General features: G+C 41.1%; 1 protein-coding gene across 1 annotated transcript in view; it reads left to right on the top strand.

Annotated features, from left to right (window-relative positions):
- The window catches only part of SGO2 (shugoshin 2), a 127,069-nt gene that overhangs the window by 77,720 nt on the left and 21,945 nt on the right, over positions 1 to 27,404 (top strand). The window contains exon 5 of the mRNA XM_053713070.1: positions 5,616 to 5,698. Coding sequence (XP_053569045.1) covers positions 5,616 to 5,698 — 83 coding nt within the window. The remainder of the gene's footprint in view (positions 1 to 5,615; positions 5,699 to 27,404) is intronic.

Here is a 27,404-nt window from a genome sequence, read left to right as displayed (position 1 = left end):
CTGCATCTCCCGCTCCGGAGGTGCGTGATATTGTAGCGCCGAGTACATCTGGGCGGCCATTTCAAATCACATTACAGGATATGGCTACTGTTATGACTGAAGTTTTGGCTAAATTACCAGAACTTAGAGGCAAGCGTGATCACTCTGGGGTGAGAACAGAGTGCGCTGATAATATTAGGGCCATGTCAGACACTGCGTCACAGGCGGCAGAACATGAGGACGGAGAACTTCATTCTGTGGGTGACGGTTCTGATCCAAACAGACTGGATTCAGATATTTCAAATTTTAAATTTAAGCTGGAAAACCTCCGTGTATTACTAGGGGAGGTGTTAGCGGCTCTGAATGATTGTAACACAGTTGCAATACCAGAGAAAATGTGTAGGTTGGATAAATATTTTGCGGTACCGGCGAGTACTGATGTTTTTCCTATACCTAAGAGACTTACTGAAATTGTTACTAAGGAGTGGGATAGGCCCGGTGTGCCGTTCTCACCTCCTCCGATATTTAGAAAGATGTTTCCAATAGACGCCACCACACGGGACTTATGGCAAACGGTCCCTAAGGTGGAGGGAGCAGTTTCTACTTTAGCTAAGCGTACCACTATCCCGGTGGAGGATAGCTGTGCCTTTTCAGATCCAATGAATAAAAAATTAGAGGGTTACCTTAAGAAAATGTTTGTTCAACAAGGTTATATATTACAACCTCTTGCTTGTATTGCGCCTGTCACGGCTGCAGCAGCATTTTGGTTTGAGTCTCTGGAAGAGACACTTGAATCATCTACACTAGATGAGATTACACTCAAACTTAGAACCCTTAAGTTAGCTAACTCATTTATTTCAGATGCCGTAGTACATTTAACTAAACTTACGGCTAAGAATTCCGGATTTGCCATTCAGGCACGCAGAGCGCTGTGGCTAAAATCCTGGTCAGCTGATGTTACTTCTAAATCTAAATTGCTTTCAAGGGCAGACCTTATTCGGGCCCGGTTTGAAGGAGATTATCGCTGACATTACAGGAGGTAAAGGCCATGCCCTGCCTCAGGACAAAGCCAAACCTAGGGCTAGACAGTCTAATTTTCGTTCCTTTCGTAATTTTAAAGCAGGAACAGCATCAACTTCCTCTGCACCAAAACAGGAAGGAGCTGTTGCTCGCTACAGACAAGGCTGGAAACCTAACCAGTCCTGGAACAAGGAAACCTGCTGCTGCCCCTAAGACAGCATGAATCGAGGGCCCCCGATCCGGGACCAGATCTAGTAGGGGGCAGACTTTCTCTCTTCGCCCAGGCTTGGGCAAGAGATGTTCAGGATCCCTGGGCGTTAGAGATCATATCTCAGGGATACCTTCTGGACTTCAAATCCTCTCCCCCAAGAGGGAGATTTCATCTGTCAAGGTTGTCAACAAACCAAATAAAGAAAGAAGCGTTCCTACGCTGCGTACAAGATCTTTTATTAATGGGAGTGATCCATCCAGTTCCGCGGTCGGAACAAGGACAAGGGTTTTACTCAAATCTGTTTGTAGTTCCCAAAAAAGAGGGAACTTTCAGGCCAATCTTGGATTTAAAGATCCTAAACAAATTCCTAAGAGTTCCATCGTTCAAGATGGAAACGATTCGAACAATTTTGCCCATGATCCAAGAGGGTCAGTACATGACCACAGTGGATTTAAAGGATGCTTACCTTCACATACCGATTCACAGAAATCATTACCGGTATCTAAGGTTTGCCTTTCTAGACAGGCATTACCAGTTTGTAGCTCTTCCATTCGGATTGGCTACAGCTCCAAGAATCTTCACAAAGGTTCTGGGTACTCTTCTGGCGGTACTAAGACCGCGAGGAATTTCGGTAGCTCCGTACCTAGACGACATTCTGATACAAGCTTCAAGCTTTCAAACTGCCAAGTCTCATACAGAGTTAGTACTGGCATTTCTAAGGTCGCATGGATGGAAGGTGAACGAAAAGAAGAGTTCTCTCTTTCCACTCACAAGAGTTCCCTTCTTGGGGACTCTGATAGATTCTGTAGAAATGAAGATTTACCTGACAGAAGACAGGTTAACAAAGCTTCAAAATGCATGCCGGGTCCTTCATTCCATTCAACACCCGTCAGTAGCTCAATGCATGGAGGTGATCGGCTTAATGGTAGCGGCAATGGACATAGTACCTTTTGCACGCCTACATCTCAGACCGCTGCAATTGTGCATGCTAAGTCAGTGGAATGGGGATTACTCAGACTTGTCCCCTACTCTGAATCTGAATCAAGAGACCAGAAATTCTCTTCTATGGTGGCTTTCTCGGCCACACCTGTCCAGGGGAATGCCATTCAGCAGGCCAGACTGGACAATTGTAACAACAGACGCCAGCCTTCTAGGTTGGGGTGCTGTCTGGAATTCTCTGAAGGCTCAGGGACTATGGAATCAGGAGGAGAGTCTCCTTCCAATAAACATTCTGGAATTGAGAGCAGTTCTCAATGCCCTTCTGGCTTGGCCCCAGTTAACAACTCGGGGGTTCATCAGGTTTCAGTCGGACAACATCACGACTGTAGCTTACATCAACCATCAGGGAGGGACAAGAAGCTCCCTAGCAATGATGGAAGTATCAGATAATTCGCTGGGCAGAGTCTCACTCTTGCCACCTGTCTGCAATCCACATCCCGGGAGTGGAGAACTGGGAGGCGGATTTCTTAAGTCGTCAGACTTTTCATCCGGGGGAGTGGGAACTTCATCCGGAGGTCTTTGCCCAGATACTTCGACGTTGGGGCAAACCAGAGATAGATCTCATGGCGTCTCGTCAGAACGCCAAGCTTCCTCGCTACGGGTCCAGATCCGGGAGCGGTTCTGATAGATGCTTTGACATTACCTTGGACCTTCGGGATGGCTTATGTGTTTCCACCCTTCCCGATGCTTCCTCGATTGATTGCCAGAATCAAACAGGAGAGAGCATCAGTGATTCTAATAGCACCTGCATGGCCACGCAGGACTTGGTATGCAGATCTAGTGGACATGTCATCCTGTCCGCCTTGATCTCTACCTCTGAAACAGGACCTTCTGATCCAGGGTCCATTCAAACATCAAAATCTAACTTCTCTGAAGCTGACTGCTTGGAAATTGAACGCTTGATTTTATCAAAACGTGGTTTTTCTGAGCCAGTTATTGATACCTTAATAAGGCTAGGAAGCCTGTTACCAGAAGGATTTACCATAAAATATGGCGTAAATACTTATATTGGTGCGAATCCAAGAGTTACTCATGGAGTAAGGTTAGGATTCCAAGGATATTGTCTTTTCTACAAGAAGGTTTAGAAAAGGGGTTATCTGCTAGTTCTTTAAAGGGACAGATTTCAGCTCTGTCCATTCTTTTACACAAACGTCTGTCAGAAGTTCCGGACGTTCAAGCTTTTTGTCAGGCTTTAGCTAGGATCAAGCCTGTGTTTAAAACTGTTGCTCCGCCATGGAGTTTGAACTTAGTTCTTAATGTTTTACAGGGTGTTCCGTTTGAACCCCTTCATTCCATTGATATCAAGTTGTTATCTTGGAAAGTTCTGTTTTTAATGGCTATTTCCTCGGCTCGAAGAGTTTCTGAGTTATCTGCCTTACATTGTGATTCTCCTTATCTGATTTTTCATTCAGACAAGGTAGTTCTGCGTACTAAACCTGGGTTCCTACCTAAGGTGGTCACTAACAGGAATATCAATCAAGAGATTGTTGTTCCATCTTTGTGTCCTAATCCTTCCTCGAAGAAGGAACGTCTGCTACACAATCTAGATGTAGTCCGTGCCCTGAAATTTTATCTACAGGCAACTAAGGATTTTCGTCAAACGTCTTCCCTGTTTGTCGTTTATTCTGGTCAGAGGAGAGGTCAAAAAGCTTCGGTTACCTCTCTCTCTTTTTGGCTTCGTAGCATAATACGATTAGCCTATGAGACTGCTGGACAGCAGCCTCCTGAAAGAATTACAGCTCATTCTACTAGAGCTGTGGCTTCCACTTGGGCCTTTAAGAATGAGGCTTCTGTTGAACAGATTTGCAAGGCTGCAACTTGGTCTTCTCTTCATACTTTTTCCAAATTTTACAAATTTGACACTTTTGCTTCTTCGGAGGCTGTTTTTGGGAGAAAGGTTCTTCAGGCAGTGGTTCCCTCCGTATAAAGAGCCTGTCTGTCCCTCCCGTCATCCGTGTACTTTTGCTTTGGTATTGGTATCCCAGAAGTAGTGATGACCCGTGGACTGACCACACTTAACAGGAGAAAACAAAATTTATGCTTACCTGATAAATTCATTTCTCCTGTAGTGTGGTCAGTCCACGGCCCGCCCTGTTTTTTATGGCAGGCTAAAAAATTTTTTGGATTATACTCCAGTCACCACTACACCCTTCGGCTTCTCCTTTCTCGTTGGTCCTTTGGTCGAATGACTGGAGGTGACGTAGGGGGGAGGAGCTATATAGCAGCTCTGCTGGGTGAATCCTCTTGCACTTCCTGTAGGGGAGGAGATAATATCCCAGAAGTAATGATGACCCGTGGACTGACCACACTACAGGAGAAATGAATTTATCAGGTAAGCATAAATTTTGTTTTTACCTATGTGATTACCTTGTATCTAAGCCTCTGAAGACTGCCCTCTTATCTCGGTGCTTTTGACGGACATGCAGTTTAGCCAATCAGTGCAGTCTCCTAAATAACTCCACAGGAGTGAGCACAATGTTATCTATATGAAACACATGAACTAGTACTGTCTAACTGTGAACAACTTTAAAAATGCTCTGAGCTAAGAGGCGGTTTGGAAATCAGTTTGAGCCTACCTAGGTTTAGCCTTTAAAAATACCACCGGAACAAAGCAAATGTAATGATAAAAGTTAATTGGAAAGTTGTTTAAAATTGCATGCCCCATCTTAATCATAAAAGTTTAATTTTGACTATACTGTCCCTTTAACATTACATTCATGTTAATTCTTTAGAAGAGTGCTGTAGTCCCTGTTTTTTTAGGTACCCGGATGGGTTTACCTTTTCTCTCTTTGAATGCTGTGATATGATTAAAATCTAACCCCACTTTCATTCATGATTACTTTGCTTCTAAATAAAAGTGCCTTTTAGAGCTTATCGCTCTGATTTACTCATCTCTCTCCTCCTCCTGGCGCTGATCTACACTTTATTTTTTCCGGTGAAAAACAATTGGCCGGATGAAGAAACGTCATTAAAAAAAAAATAAAGTGTAGCTCGGTGCCGGGAGGAGGAGATGTATGCCTAAATCGGAGCGATTAGCTCTAAAAACACTTTTATTTAGAAGCGAACTAAGGAATGATGAATGAAAGTGGGGTTAGATTTTGAGCATAGTTACACTGATTACTCACAGAACATTACATTTACAATCACTTTAATTTCAATTAAACTATTTAAGATACAGAAAGATTATATTTAACGTAGATATGTGGAAGGTGCTGTTGTAGTGGGGTTTTTTCTGCTTTTCAGCATATATGTGTGTGTGTTTTGTTTTTTAGAAATCAATCTGTTTTTGTGTTTGTGTCTTTCTTATTAAAATTGCTTTTCATACATATATAACAAACTTAGAAACTAAGATTTATTTTACCACAGATGTTGAGATTTCCTTCTTTCTTTCTTTTTTCTTCCATAGTCTTCAGATACTGTATCATCTGATGAACAGCCATGCAGTGAACGCTTAAGTGCCATGTCTTGCAATGAGGATCAAGGCGTTAGGTAAATGTTATCATCATGTTGTTTAGTCTTTGCCAAAGGAAAAACAAAACTGTATAACATCCACAAATCTGCAATATGTATTGTACCACCTGGAAGGTTGATGGGGAAAACCCCAGTGTCGGTATTTTGGCATAAAGATTTTTATAAAGCACATAATGTTTTATTTATCACTGATTTTGTACCTAATCACATATATGTGCACTTTTATTTTAGGTATTAACTAAAAAGTTTGGAATACAGAATGTTTGGATTTTGAAATTATACATTACAGTATATTGTGTGTGTGTATATATATATATATATATATATGTGTGTGTGTATATTGCAACTAACGATTATTTTCATAATTGATCGGCCGATTATTTTTTTCGATTAATCGGATAAAAAAAAAATCAATAATTGTTTTATATATATATATATATATATATATATATATATATAATAAAACCTACATACTGAGTGTTACAAATATAAACTTCAGTCTAAAACTTTGCATGAACACATCTGTTTGTCCAATTTTTAAACAGCAGAGCAAAACAAAACCAAAAACAGTTTGTAAAGAGGTAGAACTAGAAGGAGGTAGGACTATCACTGTTTATAATATTCTGTTGTTCACTCTTTCAGAAACTTTGCATTGAAATGCAAAAATGTCAATATGTACACATGCTCCTGGCTGAGGCTGGCTCTCTTTATGCAAGTCATTTTGCCTGCAGCACAGAAGAGGCGCTCAGATCTTGCCTGAGATGCATAAGTAGGGTTTTGCCAATTTCACCAAAGTGGGATATTTATCTTTGTTAGCATTACCAATGCAAGGGGCCTCTTAACAAAGTAAGCATTGACTTCATTCTAACATAAAAAATATCTTGAATATCTATATGCAATGGTTAAAAAACAGCTTTAAGGTAAGGGAAAAAAATATCTAATCCGCTCTTAAAATAAGATATATACTTAGAGGTTGAATCTGGTACATATTATCACAATTTATTAAAAATATAAAAAAAAAACAATTTAAAAAAAAAAAAAGTCAAAAGCGCTAAGGAATTTATATCAATAACCGGACAAAGCCTTACACATTTATCTGTACAGTACATATAATCCTCAATAGCAAGCAATCCGCTAATAATTGTGCAAACAGATAATAGTGTACATCAATTCACATAACTGGGTATAAATAACAAGCTCAGTACTATATCGTGCCAAGCATAGTCCCGAATCACCTGATTTAATATAAACAATCCAAATGATGACTCCTATTTTTAGTTGTCCTGAAAAAGTGAAAAGTAAAGCCTATAGATGTTCTTTAGGCTAAGGACATAACCATAAAACACAATACCATGTGCAGAAGCTCATTGGGTTGAAGCAGCTGGTGTCATGCACAGACCAACTAATTGGAAACCAACTAATTATTATCGATTATAACGATTAGTTGTTGCAGATATATATATTTATATATAGTGTGTGTGTTATGTTTATGTATATATATATGTGTGTGTATATATATATATATATATATATATATATATATATATATATATATATATGTGTATGTGTATATATATATATATATATATATATATATATATATATATATATATATATATATATATATATATATATATATAGCAAAAAGGGAAATGATTAGCGCTGTTTCTGTTATTCCAATAGGATAAGTACTATATATATATATATATATAATGATAGTGAATTTCTGGAGTAAAAATAAGCTCTCAAAAATGTACACACATAACCAAATAATTTAGTATTTGACATGGGTTAATGGACCCAGGGGCTAACACATTCAAATTAGTATATATTATATATGATTACAGTCCTGTGAATATAGCTGAAATTTTCACTTACAGGATAAAACCTCAGTCCTATGAGGTAAGATGTTTGCACTGCAGAGGAGTAATATTATGGTAGTTCGCTTCCCTCTGGGTGTATGGTGGAGTTTTCAAGTGCCTTGCAGGAGTAAGTGTTCTGCCCCTCAGATGTATGATCTTTCCTTTTCAGAGTATGGTAGATCTCCCCAAGGAAATATGTAGAGAAAACAAGTATCACAAATAGTGTGATATAGTTTTAAAAATATATAATACAGGTTATTCACATGGAAAACACACTATAAAAATGCTTGCTTACATGAATTAACCTCAAACTGATATGAGGTATTGGAAAGGCTTATGGGAATTATGCTTACACAGGCAAGAATTCACTCTGGATTTGCAATAGGCTAGTGTCCCAAGAATAAGCCCCAATAGTCCACAGTAGCAGGAAAAAAAATCCGGATCATCCGGTATCAGAGTTCAGTTCGTATTTCTAACGCGTTTCAAAGGATCTTTCTCAATACTTCCTTCTTCAGAGACTTGTACTGAAATGAGCGGCTGTTCTGTTTTTAAACCACAGGTCTTGGTTCTGGGGTGTGTTAACTGTGCTACTATTGGCTACTACAAACACACCTCTCTCCTACGTTAGTGCGTCGCACTTATTGGTTAGTTCTAAAAACGTTTGACATTCTGACGCTGATTGCGGCTGAATCACCGCTTGGCAAATCAAGACGAGGGAATCCTGGATTATCTATCTATGTTTATAGAAATACATACATGTTATTAACTGTTGGTATGTTTGAAAATTTAACTCTGTTTGCGACTGGATCTCTGTTTAGCAAATCCAGATAAGGGGATCTTTAATTATCTATCTGTTTCTATATATACATAAATGTTATAAAAATACACCTGAATAACTGGACCAACTAATATAACTGATGCAATAAACCTTCAAAAAAAGAACAAATGATAAAGGCAATAAAAATAAAATTCATACTTTAAGCTTATTTTATATATAATAATAATATCCAAATAAAATCCATATAAAAGAAAATAGGATTGAAGGCTTATATGTTAGAAACGTATGACCTTGAGATATGCTAAAACATGTAAATATATAAATATATTAAAGAATAAATAAAAATGCAACCTGGCAATTTAAAAACTAGCTAGATGGCATATTTCATTTATTAGTTTTCCAGAAATGCAGCTAAATCTATGTGTTTATTAAGACTATTAGGCATTAGGGTGTTCATAGTATGTGTCCAGAAAGTTTATTTCTCCAACATAGGTGTGTCCGGTCCACGGCGTCATCCTTACTTGTGGGATATTCTCTTCCCCAACAGGAAATGGCAAAGAGCCCAGCAAAGCTGGTCACATGATCCCTCCTAGGCTCCGCCTACCCCAGTCATTCTCTTTGCCGTTGTACAGGCAACATCTCCACGGAGATGGCTTAGAGTTTTTTAGTGTTTAACTGTAGTTTTTTCATTATTCAATCAAGAGTTTGTTATTTTCAAATAGTGCTGGTACGTACTATTTACTCAGAAACAGAAAAGAGATGAAGAATTCTGTTTGTATGAGGAAAATGATTTTAGCAACCGTAACTAAAATCCATGGCTGTTCCACACAGGACTGTTGAGAGCAATTAACTTCAGTTGGGGGAACAGTTTGCAGTCCCTTGCTGCTTGAGGTATGACACATTCTAACAAGACGATGTAATGCTGGAAGCTGTCATTTTCCCTATGGGATCCGGTAAGCCATGTTTATTACGATTGTAAATAAGGGCTTCACAAGGGCTTATTTAAACTGTAGACTTTTTCTGGGCTAAATCGATTGATTATTAACACATATTTAGCCTTGAGGAATCATTTTATCTGGGTATTTTGATATAATAATATCGGCAGGCACTGTTTTAGACACCTTATTCTTTAGGGGCTTTCCCAAAGCATAGGCAGAGTCTCATTTTCGCGCCGGTGTTGCGCACTTGTTTTTGAGAGGCATGGCATGCAGTCGCATGTGAGAGGAGCTCTGATACTTATAAAAGACTTCTGAAGGCGTCATTTGGTATCGTATTCCCCTTTGGGTTTGGTTGGGTCTCAGCAAAGCAGATACCAGGGACTGTAAAGGGGTTTAAAGCTTAAACGGCTCCGGTTCCGTTATTTTAAGGGTTAAAGCTTCCAAAATTGGTGTGCAATATTTTCAAGGCTTTAAGACGCTGTGGTGAAAATTTGGTGAATTTTGAACAATTCCTTCATGTTTTTTCGCAATTGCAGTAATAAAGTGTGTTCAGTTTAAAATTTAAAGTGACAGTAACGGTTTTATTTTAAAACGTTTTTTGTACTTTCTGATCAAGTTTATGCCTGTTTAACATGTCTGAACTACCAGATAGACTGTGTTCTGAATGTGGGGAAGCCAGAATTCCTATTCATTTAAATAAATGTGATTTATGTGATAATGACAATGATGCCCAAGATGATTCCTCAAGTGAGGGGAGTAAGCATGGTACTGCATCATTCCCTCCTTCGTCTACACGAGTCTTGCCCACTCAGGAGGCCCCTAGTACATCTAGCGCGCCAATACTCCTTACTATGCAACAATTAACGGCTGTAATGGATAATTCTGTCAAAAACATTTTAGCCAAAATTAACCCTTGTCAGCGTAAGCGTGGCTGCTCTGTTTTAGTTACTGAAGAGCATGACGACGCTGATATTAATATCTCTGAAGGGCCCCTAACCCAATCTGAGGGGGCCAGGGAGGTTTTGTCTGAGGGAGAAATTACTGATTTAGGGAACATTTCTCAGCAGGCTGAATCTGATGTGATTACATTTAAATTTAAATTGGAACATCTCCGCATTTTGCTTAAGGAGGTATTATCCACTCTGGATGATTGTGAAAATTTAGTCATCCCAGAGAAACTATGTAAAATGGACAAGTTCCTAGAGGTGCCGGGGCTCCCAGAAGCTTTTCCTATACCCAAGCGGGTGGCGGACATTGTTAATAAAGAATGGGAAAGGCCCGGTATTCCTTTCGTCCCTCCCCCCATATTTAAAAAATTGTTTCCTATGGTCGACCCCAGAAAGGACTTATGGCAGTCAGTCCCCAAGGTCGAGGGAGCGGTTTCTACTTTAAACAAACGCACCACTATTCCCATAGAGGATAGTTGTGCTTTCAAAGATCCTATGGATAAAAAATTAGAAGGTTTGCTTAAAAAGATGTTTGTTCAGCAGGGTTACCTTCTACAACCCATTTCATGCATTGTCCCTGTCACTACTGCCGCATATTTCTGGTTTGATGAACTGCTTAAGGTGCTCGATAGTGACTCTCCTCCTTATGAGGAGATTATGGACAGAATCAATGCTCTCAAATTGGCTAATTCTTTCACTCTAGACGCCTCTTTGCAATTGGCTAAGTTAGCGGCTAAGAACTCTGGGTTTGCTATTGTGGCGCGCAGAGCGCTTTGGTTGAAATCTTGGTCGGCTGATGCGTCTTCCAAGAACAAGCTACTAAACATTCCTTTCAAGGGGAAAACGCTGTTTGGTCCTGACTTGAAAGAGATTATCTCTGATATCACTGGGGGTAAGGGCCACGCCCTTCCTCAGGATCGGCCCTTCAAGGCAAAAAATAGACCTAATTTTCGTCCCTTTCGTAAAAACGGACCAGCCCAAGGTGCTACGTCCTCTAAGCAAGAGGGTAATACTTCTCAGGCCAAGCCAGCTTGGAGACCAATGCAAGGCTGGAACAAGGGAAAGCAGGCCAAGAAACCTGCCACTGCTACCAAGACAGCATGAAATATTGGCCCCCGATCCGGGACCGGATCTGGTGGGGGGCAGACTCTCTCTCTTCGCTCAGGCTTGGGCAAGAGATGTTCTGGATCCTTGGGCGCTAGAAATAGTCTCCCAAGGTTATCTTCTGGAATTCAAGGGACTTCCCCCAAGGGGGAGGTTCCACAGGTCGCAGTTGTCTTCAGACCACATAAAAAGACAGGCGTTCTTACATTGTGTAGAAGACCTGTTAAAAATGGGAGTGATTCATCCTGTTCCATTAAGAGAACAAGGGATGGGGTTCTACTCCAATCTGTTCATAGTTCCCAAAAAAGAGGGAACGTTCAGACCAATCCTAGATCTCAAGATCTTAAACAAATTTCTCAAGGTCCCATCGTTCAAGATGGAAACCATTCGAACTATCCTTCCTTCCATCCAGGAAGGTCAATTCATGACCACGGTGGATTTAAAGGATGCGTATCTACATATTCCTATCCACAAGGAACATCATCGGTTCCTAAGGTTTGCATTCCTGGACAAACATTACCAGTTCGTGGCGCTTCCTTTCGGATTAGCCACTGCTCCAAGGATTTTCACAAAGGTACTAGGGTCCCTTCTAGCGGTGCTAAGACCAAGGGGCATTGCAGTAGTACCTTACCTGGACGACATTCTGATTCAAGCGTCGTCCCTTCCTCAAGCAAAGGCTCACACGGACATTGTCCTGGCCTTTCTCAGATCTCACGGCTGGAAAGTGAACGTGGAAAAGAGTTCTCTATCCCCGTCAACAAGGGTTCCCTTCTTGGGAACAATTATAGACTCCTTAGAAATGAGGATCTTTCTAACAGAGGCCAGAAAAGCAAAGCTTCTGGACTCTTGTCGGATACTTCATTCCGTTCCTCTTCCTTCCATAGCTCAGTGCATGGAAGTGATCGGGTTGATGGTGGCGGCGATGGACATAGTTCCTTTTGCGCGCATTCATCTAAGACCATTACAACTGTGCATGCTCAGTCAGTGGAATGGGGACTATACAGACTTGTCTCCGAAGATACAAGTAAATCAGAGAACCAGAGACTCACTCCGTTGGTGGCTGTCCCTGGACAATCTGTCTCAAGGGATGATGTTCCACAGACCAGAGTGGGTCATTGTCACGACCGACGCCAGTCTGATAGGCTGGGGCGCGGTCTGGGGATCCCTGAAAGCTCAGGGTCTTTGGTCTCGGGAAGAATCTCTTCTACCGATAAATATTCTGGAACTGAGAGCGATATTCAATGCTCTCCAGGCCTGGCCCCAGCTTGCGAGGACCAGGTTCATACGGTTTCAATCAGACAACATGACGACTGTTGCGTACATCAACCATCAGGGGGGAACAAGGAGTTCCCTAGCGATGGAAGAAGTAACCAAAATTATTCTTTGGGCGGAGTCTCACTCCTGCCACCTGTCTGCTATCCACATCCCAGGAGTGGAAAATTGGGAAGCGGATTTTCTGAGTCGGCAGACATTGCATCCGGGGGAGTGGGAACTCCATCCGGAAATCTTTGCCCAAGTCACTCACCTGTGGGGCATTCCAGACATGGATCTGATGGCCTCTCGTCAGAACTTCAAAGTTCCTTGCTACGGGGCCAGATCCAGGGATCCCAAGGCGGCTCTAGTGGATGCACTAGTAGCACCTTGGACCTTCAAACTAGCTTATGTGTTCCCGCCATTTCCTCTCATCCCCAGGCTGATAGCCAGGATCAAGCAGGAGAGGGCGTCGGTGATCTTGATAGCTCCTGCGTGGCCACGCAGGACTTGGTATGCAGATCTGGTGAATATGTCATCGGCTCCACCTTGGAAGCTACCTTTGAGACGAGACCTTCTTGTTCAGGGTCCGTTCGAACATCCGAATCTGGTTTCACTCCAGCTGACTGCTTGGAGATTGAACGCTTGATTTTATCGAAGCGAGGATTCTCAGATTCTGTTATCGATACTCTTGTTCAGGCCAGAAAGCCTGTGACTAGAAAGATTTACCATAAAATTTGGAAAAAATATATCTGTTGGTGTGAATCTAAAGGATTCCCTTGGGACAAGGTTAAGATTCCTAGGATTCTATCCTTCCTTCAAGAAGGATTGGAAAAAGGATTATCTGCAAGTTCCCTGAAGGGACAGATTTCTGCCTTGTCGGTATTACTTCACAAAAAGCTGGCAGCTGTGCCAGATGTTCAAGCCTTTGTTCAGGCTCTGGTTAGAATCAAGCCTGTTTACAAACCTTTGACTCCTCCTTGGAGTCTCAATTTAGTTCTTTCAGTTCTTCAGGGGGTTCCGTTTGAACCCTTACATTCCGTTGATATTAAGTTATTATCTTGGAAAGTTTTGTTTTTAGTTGCGATTTCTTCTGCTAGAAGAGTCTCAGAATTATCTGCTCTGCAGTGTTCTCCTCCTTATCTGGTGTTCCATGCAGATAAGGTGGTTTTACGTACTAAACCTGGTTTTCTTCCAAAAGTTGTTTCTAACAAAAACATTAACCAGGAGATTATCGTACCTTCTCTGTGTCCAAAACCAGTTTCAAAGAAGGAACGTTTGTTGCACAATTTGGATGTTGTTCGCGCTCTAAAATTCTATTTAGATGCTACAAAGGATTTTAGACAAACATCTTCCTTGTTTGTTGTTTATTCAGGTAAAAGGAGAGGTCAAAAAGCAACTTCTACCTCTCTCTCTTTTTGGATTAAAAGCATCATCAGATTGGCTTACGAGACTGCCGGACGGCAGCCTCCCGAAAGAATCACAGCTCATTCCACTAGGGCTGTGGCTTCCACATGGGCCTTCAAGAACGAGGCTTCTGTTGATCAGATATGTAGGGCAGCGACTTGGTCTTCACTACACACTTTTACCAAATTTTACAAGTTTGATACTTTTGCTTCTTCTGAGGCTATTTTTGGGAGAAAGGTTTTGCAAGCCGTGGTGCCTTCCATTTAGGTGACCTGATTTGCTCCCTCCCTTCATCCGTGTCCTAAAGCTTTGGTATTGGTTCCCACAAGTAAGGATGACGCCGTGGACCGGACACACCTATGTTGGAGAAAAAAGAATTTATGTTTAACAGATAAATTTCTTTCTCCAACGGTGTGTCCGGTCCACGGCCCGCCCTGGTTTTTTTTAATCAGGTCTGATATTTTATTTTCTTTAACTACAGTCACCACGGTACCATATGGTTTCTCCTATGCAAATATTCCTCCTTAACGTCGGTCGAATGACTGGGGTAGGCGGAGCCTAGGAGGGATCATGTGACCAGCTTTGCTGGGCTCTTTGCCATTTCCTGTTGGGGAAGAGAATATCCCACAAGTAAGGATGACGCCGTGGACCGGACACACCGTTGGAGAAAGAAATTTATCAGGTAAACATAAATTCTGTTTTCTTAATGCAATTGTTCTGTTTCCCCCACGTTTGTGAGGTTTAACATGTTAAATTATAGTTCACTTCAGACATTGTGGGTCTTTATTATGAATATTTCTCTTGTTAAGTGTATCCAGTCCACGGATCAGCCATTACTTGTGGGATATTCTCTTTCCCAACAGGAAGTTGCAAGAGGATCACCCACAGCAGAGCTGCTATATAGCTCCTCCCCTAACTGCCATATCCAGTCATTCTCTTGCAACTCTCAACAAAGATGGACGTAGTAAGAGGAGAGTGGTGTTTCTTAACTTCAATCAAAAGTTTGTTATTTTGAAATGGTACCGGAGTGTACTCTTTTATCAAAGGCAGCATTAGAAGAAGAATCTGCCTGTGATTTCTATGATCTTAGCAGAAGTAACTAAGATCCATTGCCGTTCTCACATATTCTGAGGAGTGAGGTAACTTCAGAGGGGGAATGGCGTGCAGGTTTTCCTGCAATAAGGTATGTGCAGTTAACATATTTCTAGGGATGGAATTTGCTAGAAAAATGCTGTTGATACCGGATTAATGTAAGTTAAGCCTAAATGCAGTGATTTAATAGCGACTGGTATCAGGCTTATTAACAGAGATACATACTCTTATAAAAGTGTAATATAAAATGTTTGCTGGCATGTTAATCGTTTTTATATATGCTTTGGTGATAAAACTTATTGGGGCCTAGTTTTTTCCACATGGCTGGCTTTATTTTTGCCTAGAAACAGTTTCCTGAGGCTTTCCACTGTTATAGTATAAAAGTTACAGTTGGTGCAGTTAAAATTACAAACTGTGACATTCAGCTTCCCTCAGCAGTCCCCTGCATGCTATAGGACATCTCTGAAGGGCTCAAAAGGCTTCAAAAGTAGGAGCTGTGGCAGTTGTTATGACTGTTTAAAAAACATATTTTTCGTTTTGTTAATCTGTTTTTTGTATTAAGGGGTTAATCATCCATTTGCAAGTGGGTGCAATGCTCTGCTAACTTGTTACATACACTGTAAAATTTTTGTTAGTGTAACTGCCTTTTTTCACTGTTTCAAATTTTGCCAAAATTTGTTTCTCTTAAAGGCACAGTAACGTTTTTTATATTGCTTGTTAACTTTGTTTAAAGTGTTTTCCAAGCTTGCTAGTCTCATTGCTAGTCTGTACAAACATGTCTGACACAGAGGAAACTACTTGTTCATTATGTTTAAAAGCCATGGTGGAGCCCCATAGGAGAATGTGTACTAAATGTATTGATTTCACCTTAAACAGTAAAGATCAGTCTTGATCTATAAAAGAATTGTCACCAGAGGGGTCTGTCGAGGGGGAAGTTATGCCGACTAACTCTCCCCATGTGTCGGACCCTTCGCCTCCCGCTCGAGGGACGCACGCTAATATGGCGCCAAGTACATCAGGGATGCCCATAGCGATTACTTTGCAGGACATGGCTGCAATCATGAATAATACCCTGTCACAGGTATTAGCCAGATTGCCTGAATTGAGAGGCAAGCGCGATAGCTCTGGGGTTAGACGAGATACAGAGCGCGTAGATGCTGTAAGAGCCATGTCTGATACTGCGTCACAATATGCAGAACCTGAGGATGGAGAGCTTCAGTCTGTGGGTGACGTCTCTGAATCGGGGAGACCTGATTCAGAGATTTCTAATTTTAAATTTAAGCTTGAGAACCTCCGTGTGTTACTTGGGGAGGTATTAGCTGCTCTGAATGACTGTGACACAATTGCAGTGCCAGAGAAATTGTGTAGGCTGGATAAATACTATGCAGTGCCGGTGAGTACTGATGTTTTTCCAATACCTAAAAGGCTTACAGAAATTATTAGTAAGGAGTGGGATAGACCCGGTGTGCCCTTTTCCCCACCTCCTATATTTAGAAAAATGTTTCCAATAGATGCCACTACACGGGACTTATGGCAGACTGTCCCTAAGGTGGAGGGAGCAGTTTCTTCTTTAGCAAAGCGTACCACTATCCCGGTTGAGGACAGTTGTGCTTTTTCAGATCCAATGGATAAAAAATTAGAGGGTTACCTTAAGAAAATGTTTATTCAACAAGGTTTTATTTTACAGCCCCTTGCATGCATTGCGCCTGTCACTGCTGCGGCGGCGTTCTGGTTTGAGGCCCTGGAAGAGGCCATCCATACAGCTCCATTGACTGAAATTATTGACAAGCTTAGAACACTTAAGCTAGCTAACTCATTTGTTTCTGATGCCATTGTTCATTTGACTAAACTAACGGCTAAGAATTCCGGATTCGCCATCCAGGCGCGTAGGGCGCTATGGCTTAAATCCTGGTCAGCTGATGTGACTTCAAAGTCTAAATTACTTAACATTCCTTTCAAGGGGCAGACCTTATTCGGGCCTGGTTTGAAAGAAATTATTGCTGACATTACTGGAGGTAAGGGTCATACCCTTCCTCAGGACAGGGTCAAATCAAGGGCCAAACAGTCTAATTTTCGTGCCTTTCAAAATTTCAAGGCAGGTGCAGGATCAGCTCCCTCTACTTCAAAACAAGAGGGAACTTTTCCTCAATCTAAGCAGGCCTGGAAACCTACCCAGTCCTGGAACAAGGGCAAGCAGGCCAGAAAGCCTGCTGCTGCCTCCAAGACAGCATGAAGGAGCGGCCCCCTATCCGACAACGGATCTAGTAGGGGGCAGACTCTCTCTCTTCGCCCAGGCGTGGGCAAGAGATGTTCAGGATCCCTGGGCGTTGGAGATCATATCTCAGGGATATCTTCTGGACTTCAAAGCTTCTCCCCCACAAGGGAGATTTCACCTTTCAAGATTATCTGCAAACCAGATAAAGAAAGAGGCATTCCTAAGCTGCGTGCAAGACCTTGTAATGGGAGTGATCCATCCGGTTCCGCGGACGGAACAAGGACAGGGGTTTTATTCAAATCTGTTTGTGGTTCCCAAAAAAGAGGGAACCTTCAGACCAATTTTGGATCTAAAGATCCTAAACAAATTCCTCAGAGTTCCATCATTCAAGATGGAAACTATTCGAACCATTTTACCCATGATCCAAGAGGGTCAGTACATGACCACAGTGGACTTAAAGGATGCCTACCTTCACATTCCGATCCACAAGAATCATCATCGGTTCCTGAGGTTTGCCTTTCTAGACAGGCATTACCAGATTGTAGCTCTTCCATTCGGGTTGGCTACAGCCCCAAGAATTTTTACAAAGGTTCTGAGCTCACTTCTGGTGGTTCTAAGACCGCGAGGCATAGCGGTGGCTCCTTACCTAGACGACATCCTGATACAGGCGTCAAGCTTTCAAATTGGCAAGTCTCATACAGAGATAATTCTGGCATTTCTGAGGTCGCATGGGTGGAAAGTGAACGAAGAAAAGAGTTCTCTATCTCCTCACAAGGGTTTCCTTCCTAGGGACTCTGATAGATTCTATAGAAATGAAAATTTACCTGACGGAGTCCAGGTTATCAAAACTTCTAAATGCTTGCCGTGTTCTTCACTCCATTCCGCGCCCCACGGTGGCTCAGTGCATGGAAGTAATCGGCTTAATGGTAGCGGCGATGGACATAGTGCCATTTGCGCGCCTGCATCTCCGACCGCTGCAATTATGCATGCTCAGTCAGTGGAATGGGGATTACACAGATTTGTCCCCTCTACTAAATCTGGATCAGGAAACCAGAGATTCTCTTCTCTGGTGGTTATCTCGGGTCCATCTGTCCAAAGGTATGACCTTTCGCAGGCCAGATTGGACCATTGTAACAACAGACGCCAGCCTTCTAGGTTGGGGTGCAGTCTGGAACTCCCTGAAGGCTCAGGGTTCATGGACTCAGGAGGAGAAACTCCTCCCAATAAATATTCTGGAGTTAAGAGCAATATTCAATGCTCTTCTAGCTTGGCCTCAGTTAGCAACACTGAGGTTCATCAGATTTCAGTCGGACAACATCACGACTGTGGCTTACATCATCCATCAAGGGGGGACCAGGAGTTCCCTAGCGATGTCAGAAGTCTCCAAGATAATTTGCTGGGCAGAGACTCGCTCTTGCCACCTATCAGCGATCCATATCCCTGGGGTAGAGAACTGGGAGGCGGATTTTCTAAGTCGTCAGACTTTTCATCCGGGGGAGTGGGAACTCCATCCGGAGGTGTTTGCTCAATTGGTTCGCCGTTGGGGCAAACCAGAACTGGATCTCATGGCGTCTCGCCAGAACGCCAAGCTTCCTTGTTACGGATCCAGGTCCAGGGACCCAGAAGCGGCACTGATAGATACTCTAGCAGCGCCTTGGTTCTTCAACATGGCCTATGTGTTTCCACCGTTTCCTCTGCTCCCTCGACAGGAGAGAGCATCGGGGATATTGATAGCGCCTGCGTGGCCACGCAGGACCTGGTATGCAGACCTAGTGGACATGTCATCCTTTCCACCATGGACTCTGCCTCTGAGACAAGACCTTCTAATACAAGGTCCTTTCAATCATCCGAATCTACTTTCTCTGAGACTGACTGCATGGAGATTGAACGCTTGATCCTATCAAAGCGTGGCTTCTCCGAGTCAGTAATTGATACCTTAATACAGGCACGAAAGCCTGTCACCAGGAAAATTTACCACAGGATTTGGCGTAAATATCTTCATTGGTGTGAATCCAAGAATTACTCATGGAGTAGGGTTAGGATTCCTAGGATATTGTCCTTCCTCCAAGAGGGTTTGGACAAAGGACTATCAGCTAGTTCTTTAAAGGGACAGATTTCTGCTCTGTCTATTCTTTTACACAAGCGTCTGGCAGAAGTTCCAGACGTCCAGGCATTTTGTCAGGCTTTAGTTAGAATTAAGCCTGTGTTTAAACCTGTTGCTCCCCCATGGAGCTTCAACTTGGTTCTTAAAGTTCTTCAAGGGGTTCCGTTTGAACCCCTTCATTCTATTGATATCAAACTTCTATCATGGAAAGTTCTTTTTCTGATGGCTATTTCCTCGGCTCGAAGAGTCTCGGAGTTATCTGCCTTACATTGTGATTCTCCTTATCTGATCTTTCATTCAGATAAAGTAGTTCTGCGTACAAAACCTGGGTTTTTACCTAAGGTGGTTTCTAACAAGAATATCAATCAAGAGATTGTTGTTCCATTATTATGCCCTAATCCTTCTTCAAAGAAGGAACGTCTTTTGCATAATCTAGACGTAGTCCGTGCATTGAAGTTTTACTTGCAGGCTACTAAAGATTTTCGCCAAACATCTCACCTGTTTGTTATTTACTCTGGACAGAGGAGAGGTCAAAAGGCCTTGGCAACCTCTCTTTCTTTTTGGATTTGGAGTATAATCCGTTTAGCATATGAGACTGCTGGACAGCAGCCCCCTGAAAGAATTACAGCTCATTCTACTAGAGCTGTGGCTTCCACCTGGGCCTTTAAAAATGAGGCCTCTGTTGAACAGATTTGCAAGGCTGCGACTTGGTCTTCGCTTCATACCTTTTCAAAATTTTGCAAATTTGATACTTTTGCTTCTTCGGAGGCTGTTTTTGGGAGAAAGGTTCTACAGGCAGTGGTTCCTTCCGTTTAAGTTCCTGCCTTGTCCCTCCCATCATCCGTGTACTTAAGCTTTGGTATTGGTATCCCACAAGTAATGGATGATCCGTGGACTGGATACACTTAACAAGAGAAAACATAATTTATGCTTACCTGATACATTTATTTCTCTTGTAGTGTATCCAGTCCACGGCCCGCCCTGTCCTTTTAAGGCAGGTCTAAATTTTAATTAAACTTCAGTCACCACTGCACCCTATGGTTTCTCCTTTCTCGGCTTGTTTCGGTTGAATGACTGGATATGGCAGTTAGGGGAGGAGCTATATAGCAGCTCTGCTGTGGGTGATCCTCTTGCAACTTCCTGTTGGGAAGGAGAATATCCCACAAGTAATGGATGATCCGTGGACTGGATACACTACAAGAGAAATAAATTTATCAGGTAAGCATAAATTATGTTTTTTGAAATGTATGGACAGATTATGTGATGTCTCACCTGCGATTATATTGGTTAGATGCTCTAGTAGCCTCTTCTTATAAGGTCTAATGGTCCTACCAATATACTGCAAATTGCAGCTGCACTGTAACATATACTACATATTCAGTTTTACAGTTAAACAAAGTTTTATTTCAGACTCCTTCCCTGTACTGCAAGATTTAAACTTTTTTGTCGGCTTGTTTCCACTGAAGTGGTGGATACATGCTTCACAGTTTTTTCTGTTACATTTGTAGAAACCTTCAGACTGTTTCCCTAGCCAATTTGAGTTATTTGTTACATTAGTTCTTAATTGACTGGGTGCCAAAATGGATTTTAGATTTTTATTCCTCTTATATATTACTTTCGGATTATCCTTTATTTCTTTAAGAAACTCATCTTTTTTCAGTATGTGCCAGTGTTTTTTTTAAATTCTGTTGATTTCTTGGGCACCCTCATTATATGTAGTCACTAAAACTACAAGATGTATAGTTGTGCAAATTATCCCTATTTTATTCCTTTAATAATGTGTTTCTTGGGATTGTTCTTGGTTTTTTTTATCAGCCTGTTCTAGGATTTTGTGTTTATAACCCTTTTTCTGAAATTTTTTCTTTAGTGCCATAGATTCTCGTTCATAATCCTCCTCCATTTTTGAACAGTTGCGACTGATTCGTTGAAACTGTCCAAAGGGGATATTCTCTATCCATTTTGGATTATGGCCGCTGTTTGCGTGTAAGTAACCATTGCTATCAGTATCTTTTTTGTATAGCTTTGACAGGATATTATTTTCTTCCTGAAAGGACACTAAGTCCAAAAACTCTATTTCACTTTGGTCTATTTCTTTCGTAAAAGAGAGTTTAAAATCATTTATACTGATAAAAGGAAAAAAATCCTCTAAAATTTCACGTGTACCTGACCAAATTAAAATATCCATAAATCTACCCCAAAAAACAATATGGGTAGAAAACGGTTATTTTCCCTAATTTGGGTCTCTTCCCAAGCCCTCATATATAGGTTGGCATAGCTGGGGGCAAAGCGAGTACTCATTGCGATGCCACTTGTTTGCAAGTAAAATTGATCTTTAAAAGTATAATAATTTCTTTCTAAAATGAATTTAATTGATTCTATTAAAAATATTTGTTTGTCAGGTTCTATATCAGTATATTTGAGCCAGAATTTCATTGCTTCCATGCCCTTATTATGTGGTATATTGGTATAAAATGCACTAACATCTAATGTGGCCCATAAACAATTTGATTCCCATCTGATATTTGATATTTTATTTATTGTATCCGTGGAATCTTTCAAATGGAATTTCAATAAAGGGACCAGCGGTTGTAGAAAAGTTTCAATGAATTCTGATAGTTTTGATGTTAAATAATTTATACCTGACACTATGGGTCTCCCTGGTGGATTTTACCTTATCCTTATGCACTTTAGGCAAATGATAAAAGATAGCAATTGACAGAGTTTCGCTTTTTAGAAAATAAAATTCATTTTCATTTAAAAAGTTACTTGATTTTGCAATGTGAATTAGTATTCATTTAGAAAAGTTTTCGTTGGCTCCCCTTTAGATTTCTTATATGTAGCCTGATCATCCAATAAACGGAGCGCTTCTGTCATATAATCAGCTTTATCTTGTATTACAATACCCCCACCCTTGTCTGCCTCCCTGAAGACAATTAAGGGGTCTTCCTTTAGATTTTTTAGAATAAGTTTTTCCCTTGTATTCAGGTTATCTCTATTAATTCTATAATTTTTACAGAATTGGTCTAGATCCTCCTTAACCAAGTTATAAAACACGGGTATAAAATTTCCTTTTGATTGTACTGGGAAATATGTTGAAATGGGTTTAAACATGGCATGGGTAGCATAAGATAATGTTACTTTTCATCATTAATACTCTCTGTATATGTATTTTATTCCTGGAGAGCAATTAGGGCCTCCAGGTCCGAATCCGTTAATGATTGTATATTATGATCATTTAAAACCTTTTGGGTGTCTTTTTTTTGTTTTTCAAAATGGCGTTTTAAAGTAAGTTTTCGCCAATAAAAATTTCGAACGAATTAGGCCCCTTAGTGGGGGCAAAAGATAGCCCTTTAAAATACTGATTTCCTCAGTAGAAAAGATTCGATTTGAAAGATTGAAAATTTTAGTCTCCAAGTTAGTATATTTTTTCAACATCTAGATGTTGCGATCCTTTGTCGTCCTTTTTCCCTTTCCTCCTCTACAATCCTCTCTGTCGTTTTTTTTTTTTCTTGAGTCCCTTTGGTTCCATTCTAGGGGTTGGGGGATCAGCTGTTGATTTTGGATTGGTATACTGTTCCCTATTTGGGTGTTCCTTTGTGGAGGCACTAAAAAATTTGTATTGTTAATATTTGGTTTGTTTAAATTTCTATTTATATGGACTGGGGTTTTCATTTTTCTATTAGGTTGACAATGGAAATGACTTTTTTTCGTCTTGACGGTTGTAGTTGGATCTATTTTCCATTTCTATTTTGTTGGTAAAAACTCTTTCCCAATCTGTGTGGATTATAATAAGGTCTTGTACCCTCATCATTTCCATTATAAACTCTGGCTCTATTATAATATGGTTCATATTCTCTGTGTGGACCAGAGGGTTTATTATTAAAGTGTCTGTAATAATGTGTTGCCATATTGATGCCACTTATTTACCTGATGTCTGTATTCATGATTATTATATGTATTTGTTTGTCTACCATATGCATTATTGTGGTTATGTTGTCTAACTGCATTACTATTTTTCTTTATTTTGTGGTGAAGTGTGTTGAGATCTCCTATTTAGAGCGGCCTCCTTTAGTGATTCAATCCTATCTCTAGTATTCTTTTGGAAATTTATAAAGGTATGGTTTACAGAGAAGTCAGGAGAATGGAAATTAGATCAATTGGTACACTGTTCTCTTTGGCTTGGATCCTTTCCCAAGTCTTGCCAAATTTCCTCCTCCTCAATTTCCATATCAGTTTTGTTTGTTCTCTCCTTATCCTGTTTAAGATTTAGATCCCTTAGAAATGTCTTCTTTTTCTTACTCTCTATTTCATGTTCAAACCTCTCTATCTTTTTTTATTTTATTTGTCTAGTTCTATATAGTAGACATCCCCTTTAAACATATTGAGCTTAGCTCTAATATCTTTAATTTGTTCTCTGCAATGCTCTATCTTTTTAGTTCTAACCTTAATCAGAATATTCATCAATTTTACAGAAATTTCTTTAAATGCTGAGACCCATTCAGAGGAGCTCAATTTCTGAGCTATCTATGATTGTAGTTTTTTCAAACTGCAGTCCTTTTGGGATTACCTTGTATTTCAGATATCTTTCCAGACTATTACAATGATGCCAGTGAATTAACTGTTTCTAATATAATTTCTCTAATTTTTCAAACAATGTTTTTGGATCAGTTAAATTATAATTATCCAAAAGGGTAATAGGATCCTCATTCACTGAAAGGTGTTTTTTACTGAGATATTTCCATCTTAATGGGAAGAGAGTCCACTGCTTCATTCATTACTTGTCGAAATAAAGAACATGGCCACCAGGAGGAGTCAAAGACTTAAATACCTTCCCCACTCCCCTCATCCCCCAGTCATTCTTTGCCTTTTGTCACAGGAGGTTGGCAGAGAAGTGTCGGAAGATTCGGAGTAGTCTCTTATGGAGGGTAGTACGTGAATTAAGGCCCTGCATTGAAATCCTGCTATATTCCCTGCTTTTGTCATTTTACACCAAGTCTCTCTTTTTGGCCCTGCATTGAAATCCTGCTATATTCCCTGCTTTTCTGTCATTTTACACCAAGTCTCTCTTTCTCTTGTTAAGTGTAGTCAGTCCACGGGTCATCCATTACTTATGGAATATATCTCTTCCTAACAGGAAGCTGCAAGAGGATCACCCAGCAGAGCTTGCTACATAGCTCCTCCCCTCACATGTCATATTCAGTCATTCTCTTGCAGCCTAACTAGATAGGTCGCTGTGAGAGGTCTGTGGTGTTTTTTAACTTAGTTTATTTCTACAATCAAAAGTTTATTTTAAATGGCACCGGAGTGTGCTGTTTATTCTCAGGCAGCATTAGAAGAAGAATCTGCCTGCGTTTTCTATGATCTTAGCAGACGTAACTAAGATCCACTGGCTGTTCTCATCTGAGGAGTGAGGTAACTTCAGAGAAGGGGAATAGCATGCAGGGCCCCCCTGCAAATGAGGTATGTGCAGTAATTATTTTTCTGAGGAATGGAATTGACTGAGAAAATACTGCTGATACCAATGTAAAGTAAGTTCAGCCTTAAATGCAGTGATAGCTACTGGTATTAGGCTGATGAGTGTGTGTACACTGAATGTATTTTTCTAAGGAATGGAATTGACTCTGAAAATACTGTTAATATTGAAATAATGTATGAGCCTTAACTGCAGTAAAAGCGACTGGTAGCAGGCTTATTAATAACAATTCATAACTTTTCAAATGTATGTTTAAAACGTTTACTGGCATGTTAATCGTTTTTTGTGAGGTACTTGGTGATAAAACTTATTGGGGCATGATTTTTACCACATGGCCATCTTTGTTTTCTGCATAGAAACAGTTTTCTGAGCTTCCCCACTGTTGTAATATGAGTGGGAGGGGCCTATTTTAGCGCTTTTTTGCGCAGTAAAAATTCAGTCACAATCTGTCTACTTCATCCTCCATGATCCAGATCGTCTCTAGAGAGCTCAGGGGTCTTCAAAATTCATTTTGAGGGAGGTAATCAGTCACAGCAGACCTGTGACAGTGTGTTTTGACTGTGAGAAAAACGTTAATTATTAAATTGTTAATCTGTTTTTGGGTATTAAGGGGTTAATCATCCATTTGCTGGTGGGTGCAATCCTTTGCTAACTTAATACATTTACTGTGAAAAATTGGTTGCTATAACTATTTTGGTTCACTGTTATTTCAACTGCGACAGCTTTTTGTGCTTCTTAAAGGCACAGTAGCGTTTTTTATATTGCTTGTAAATTTATTTAGAAAAGTATTTCCAAGCTTGCTAGTCTCATTGCTAGTCTGTTTAAACATGTCTGACACAGATGAATCTCTTTGTTCACTATGTTTAAAGGCCAATGTGGAGCCCAATAGAAATTTATGTACTAATTGCATTGATGCTACTTTAAATAAAAGTCAATCTTTACATGTAAAGAAATTATCACCAGACAACGAGGGGGAAGTTATGCCGACTAACTCTCCTCACGTGTCAGTACCTTCGCCTCCCGCTCAGGAGGTGCGTGATTTTGTGGCGCCAAGTACATCAGGGAGGCCCTTACAAATCACTTTGCAAGACATGGCTACTGTTATGACAGAAGTATTATCTAAATTGCCAGAATTAAGAGGCAAGCGTGATAGCTCTGGGTTAAGGACAGAGCGCGCGGATGAGGTGAGAGCCATGTCAGATACTGCGTCACAGTTTGCAGAACGTGAAGACGGAGAGCTTCATTCTGTGGGTGACGGATCTGATCCAGGGAGACTGGATTCAGAGATTTCTAATTTTAAATTTAAGCTTGAGAACCTCCGCATATTGCTAGGGGAGGTATTAGCGGCTCTGAATGATTGTAACACGGTTGCAATTCCAGAAAAATTATGTAGGTTGGATAGATACTATGCGGTACCGGTGTGTACTGACGTGTTTCCTATACCTAAAAGGCTTACAGAGATTATTAGCAAGGAGTGGGATAGACCTGGTGTGCCCTTTTCCCCTCCTCCCATATTTAGGAAAATGTTTCCTATAGACGCCACCACACGAGACTTATGGCAGACGGTCCCTAAGGTGGAGGGAGCAGTTTCTACTTTAGCTAAGCGTACCACTATCCCGGTGGAGGATAGTTGTGCCTTTTCAGATCCAATGGATAAGAAATTAGAGGGTTACCTTAAGAAAATGTTTGTTCAACAAGGTTTTATCTTACAGCCCCTTGCATGCATTGCGCCTGTCACTGCTGCGGCGGCATTCTGGTTTGAGTCTCTGGAAGAGGCCATTCGCACAGCTCCATTGGATGAAATTATGAACAAGCTTAAAGCACTTAAGCTAGCTAACGCATTTGTTTCTGATGCCGTCGTACATTTAACCAAACTTACGGCTAAGAACTCCGGATTCGCCATCCAAGCGCGCAGAGCGCTATGGCTTAAATCCTGGTCAGCTGACGTGACTTCTAAATCGAAATTGCTTAATATTCCTTTCAAAGGGCAGACCTTATTCGGGCCCGGCTTGAAAGAAATTATAGCTGACATTACGGGAGGTATGGGCCATGCTCTACCTCAGGACAGGGCCAAATCAAAGGCCAAACAGTCTAATTTTCGTGCCTTTCGTAACTTCAAGGCTGGAGCAGCATCAACTTCCTCCGCTCCAAAACAGGAAGGAGCTGTTGCTCGTTGCAGGCAGGGCTGGAAAGTTAACCAGTCCTGGAACAAGGGCAAGCAGGCCAAGAAACCTGCTGCTGCCCCCAAGACAGCATGAAGAGAGGGCCCCCTATCCGGAAACGGATCTAGTGGGGGGCAGACTTTCTCTCTTCGCCCAGGCTTGGGTAAGAGATGTCCAGGATCCCTGGGCGTTGGAGATCATATCTCAGGGATATCTCCTGGACTTCAAAACTTCTCCTCCACGAGGGAGATTTCATCTTTCAAGGTTATCAGCAAACCAAATAAAGAAAGAGGCGTTTCTACGCTGCGTACAAGACCTTTTACTAATGGGGGTGATCCGCCCAGTTCCGCGGACGGAACACGGGCAGGGATTCTATTCAAATCTATTTGTG

Source organism: Bombina bombina, chromosome 1 (genome assembly GCF_027579735.1).
Source record: "Bombina bombina isolate aBomBom1 chromosome 1, aBomBom1.pri, whole genome shotgun sequence".
Lineage (NCBI taxonomy): Eukaryota > Metazoa > Chordata > Amphibia > Anura > Bombinatoridae > Bombina > Bombina bombina.
The sequence above is the reverse complement of the archived record's forward strand: the minus strand, read 5'-3'. Positions and strand labels throughout refer to the sequence as shown.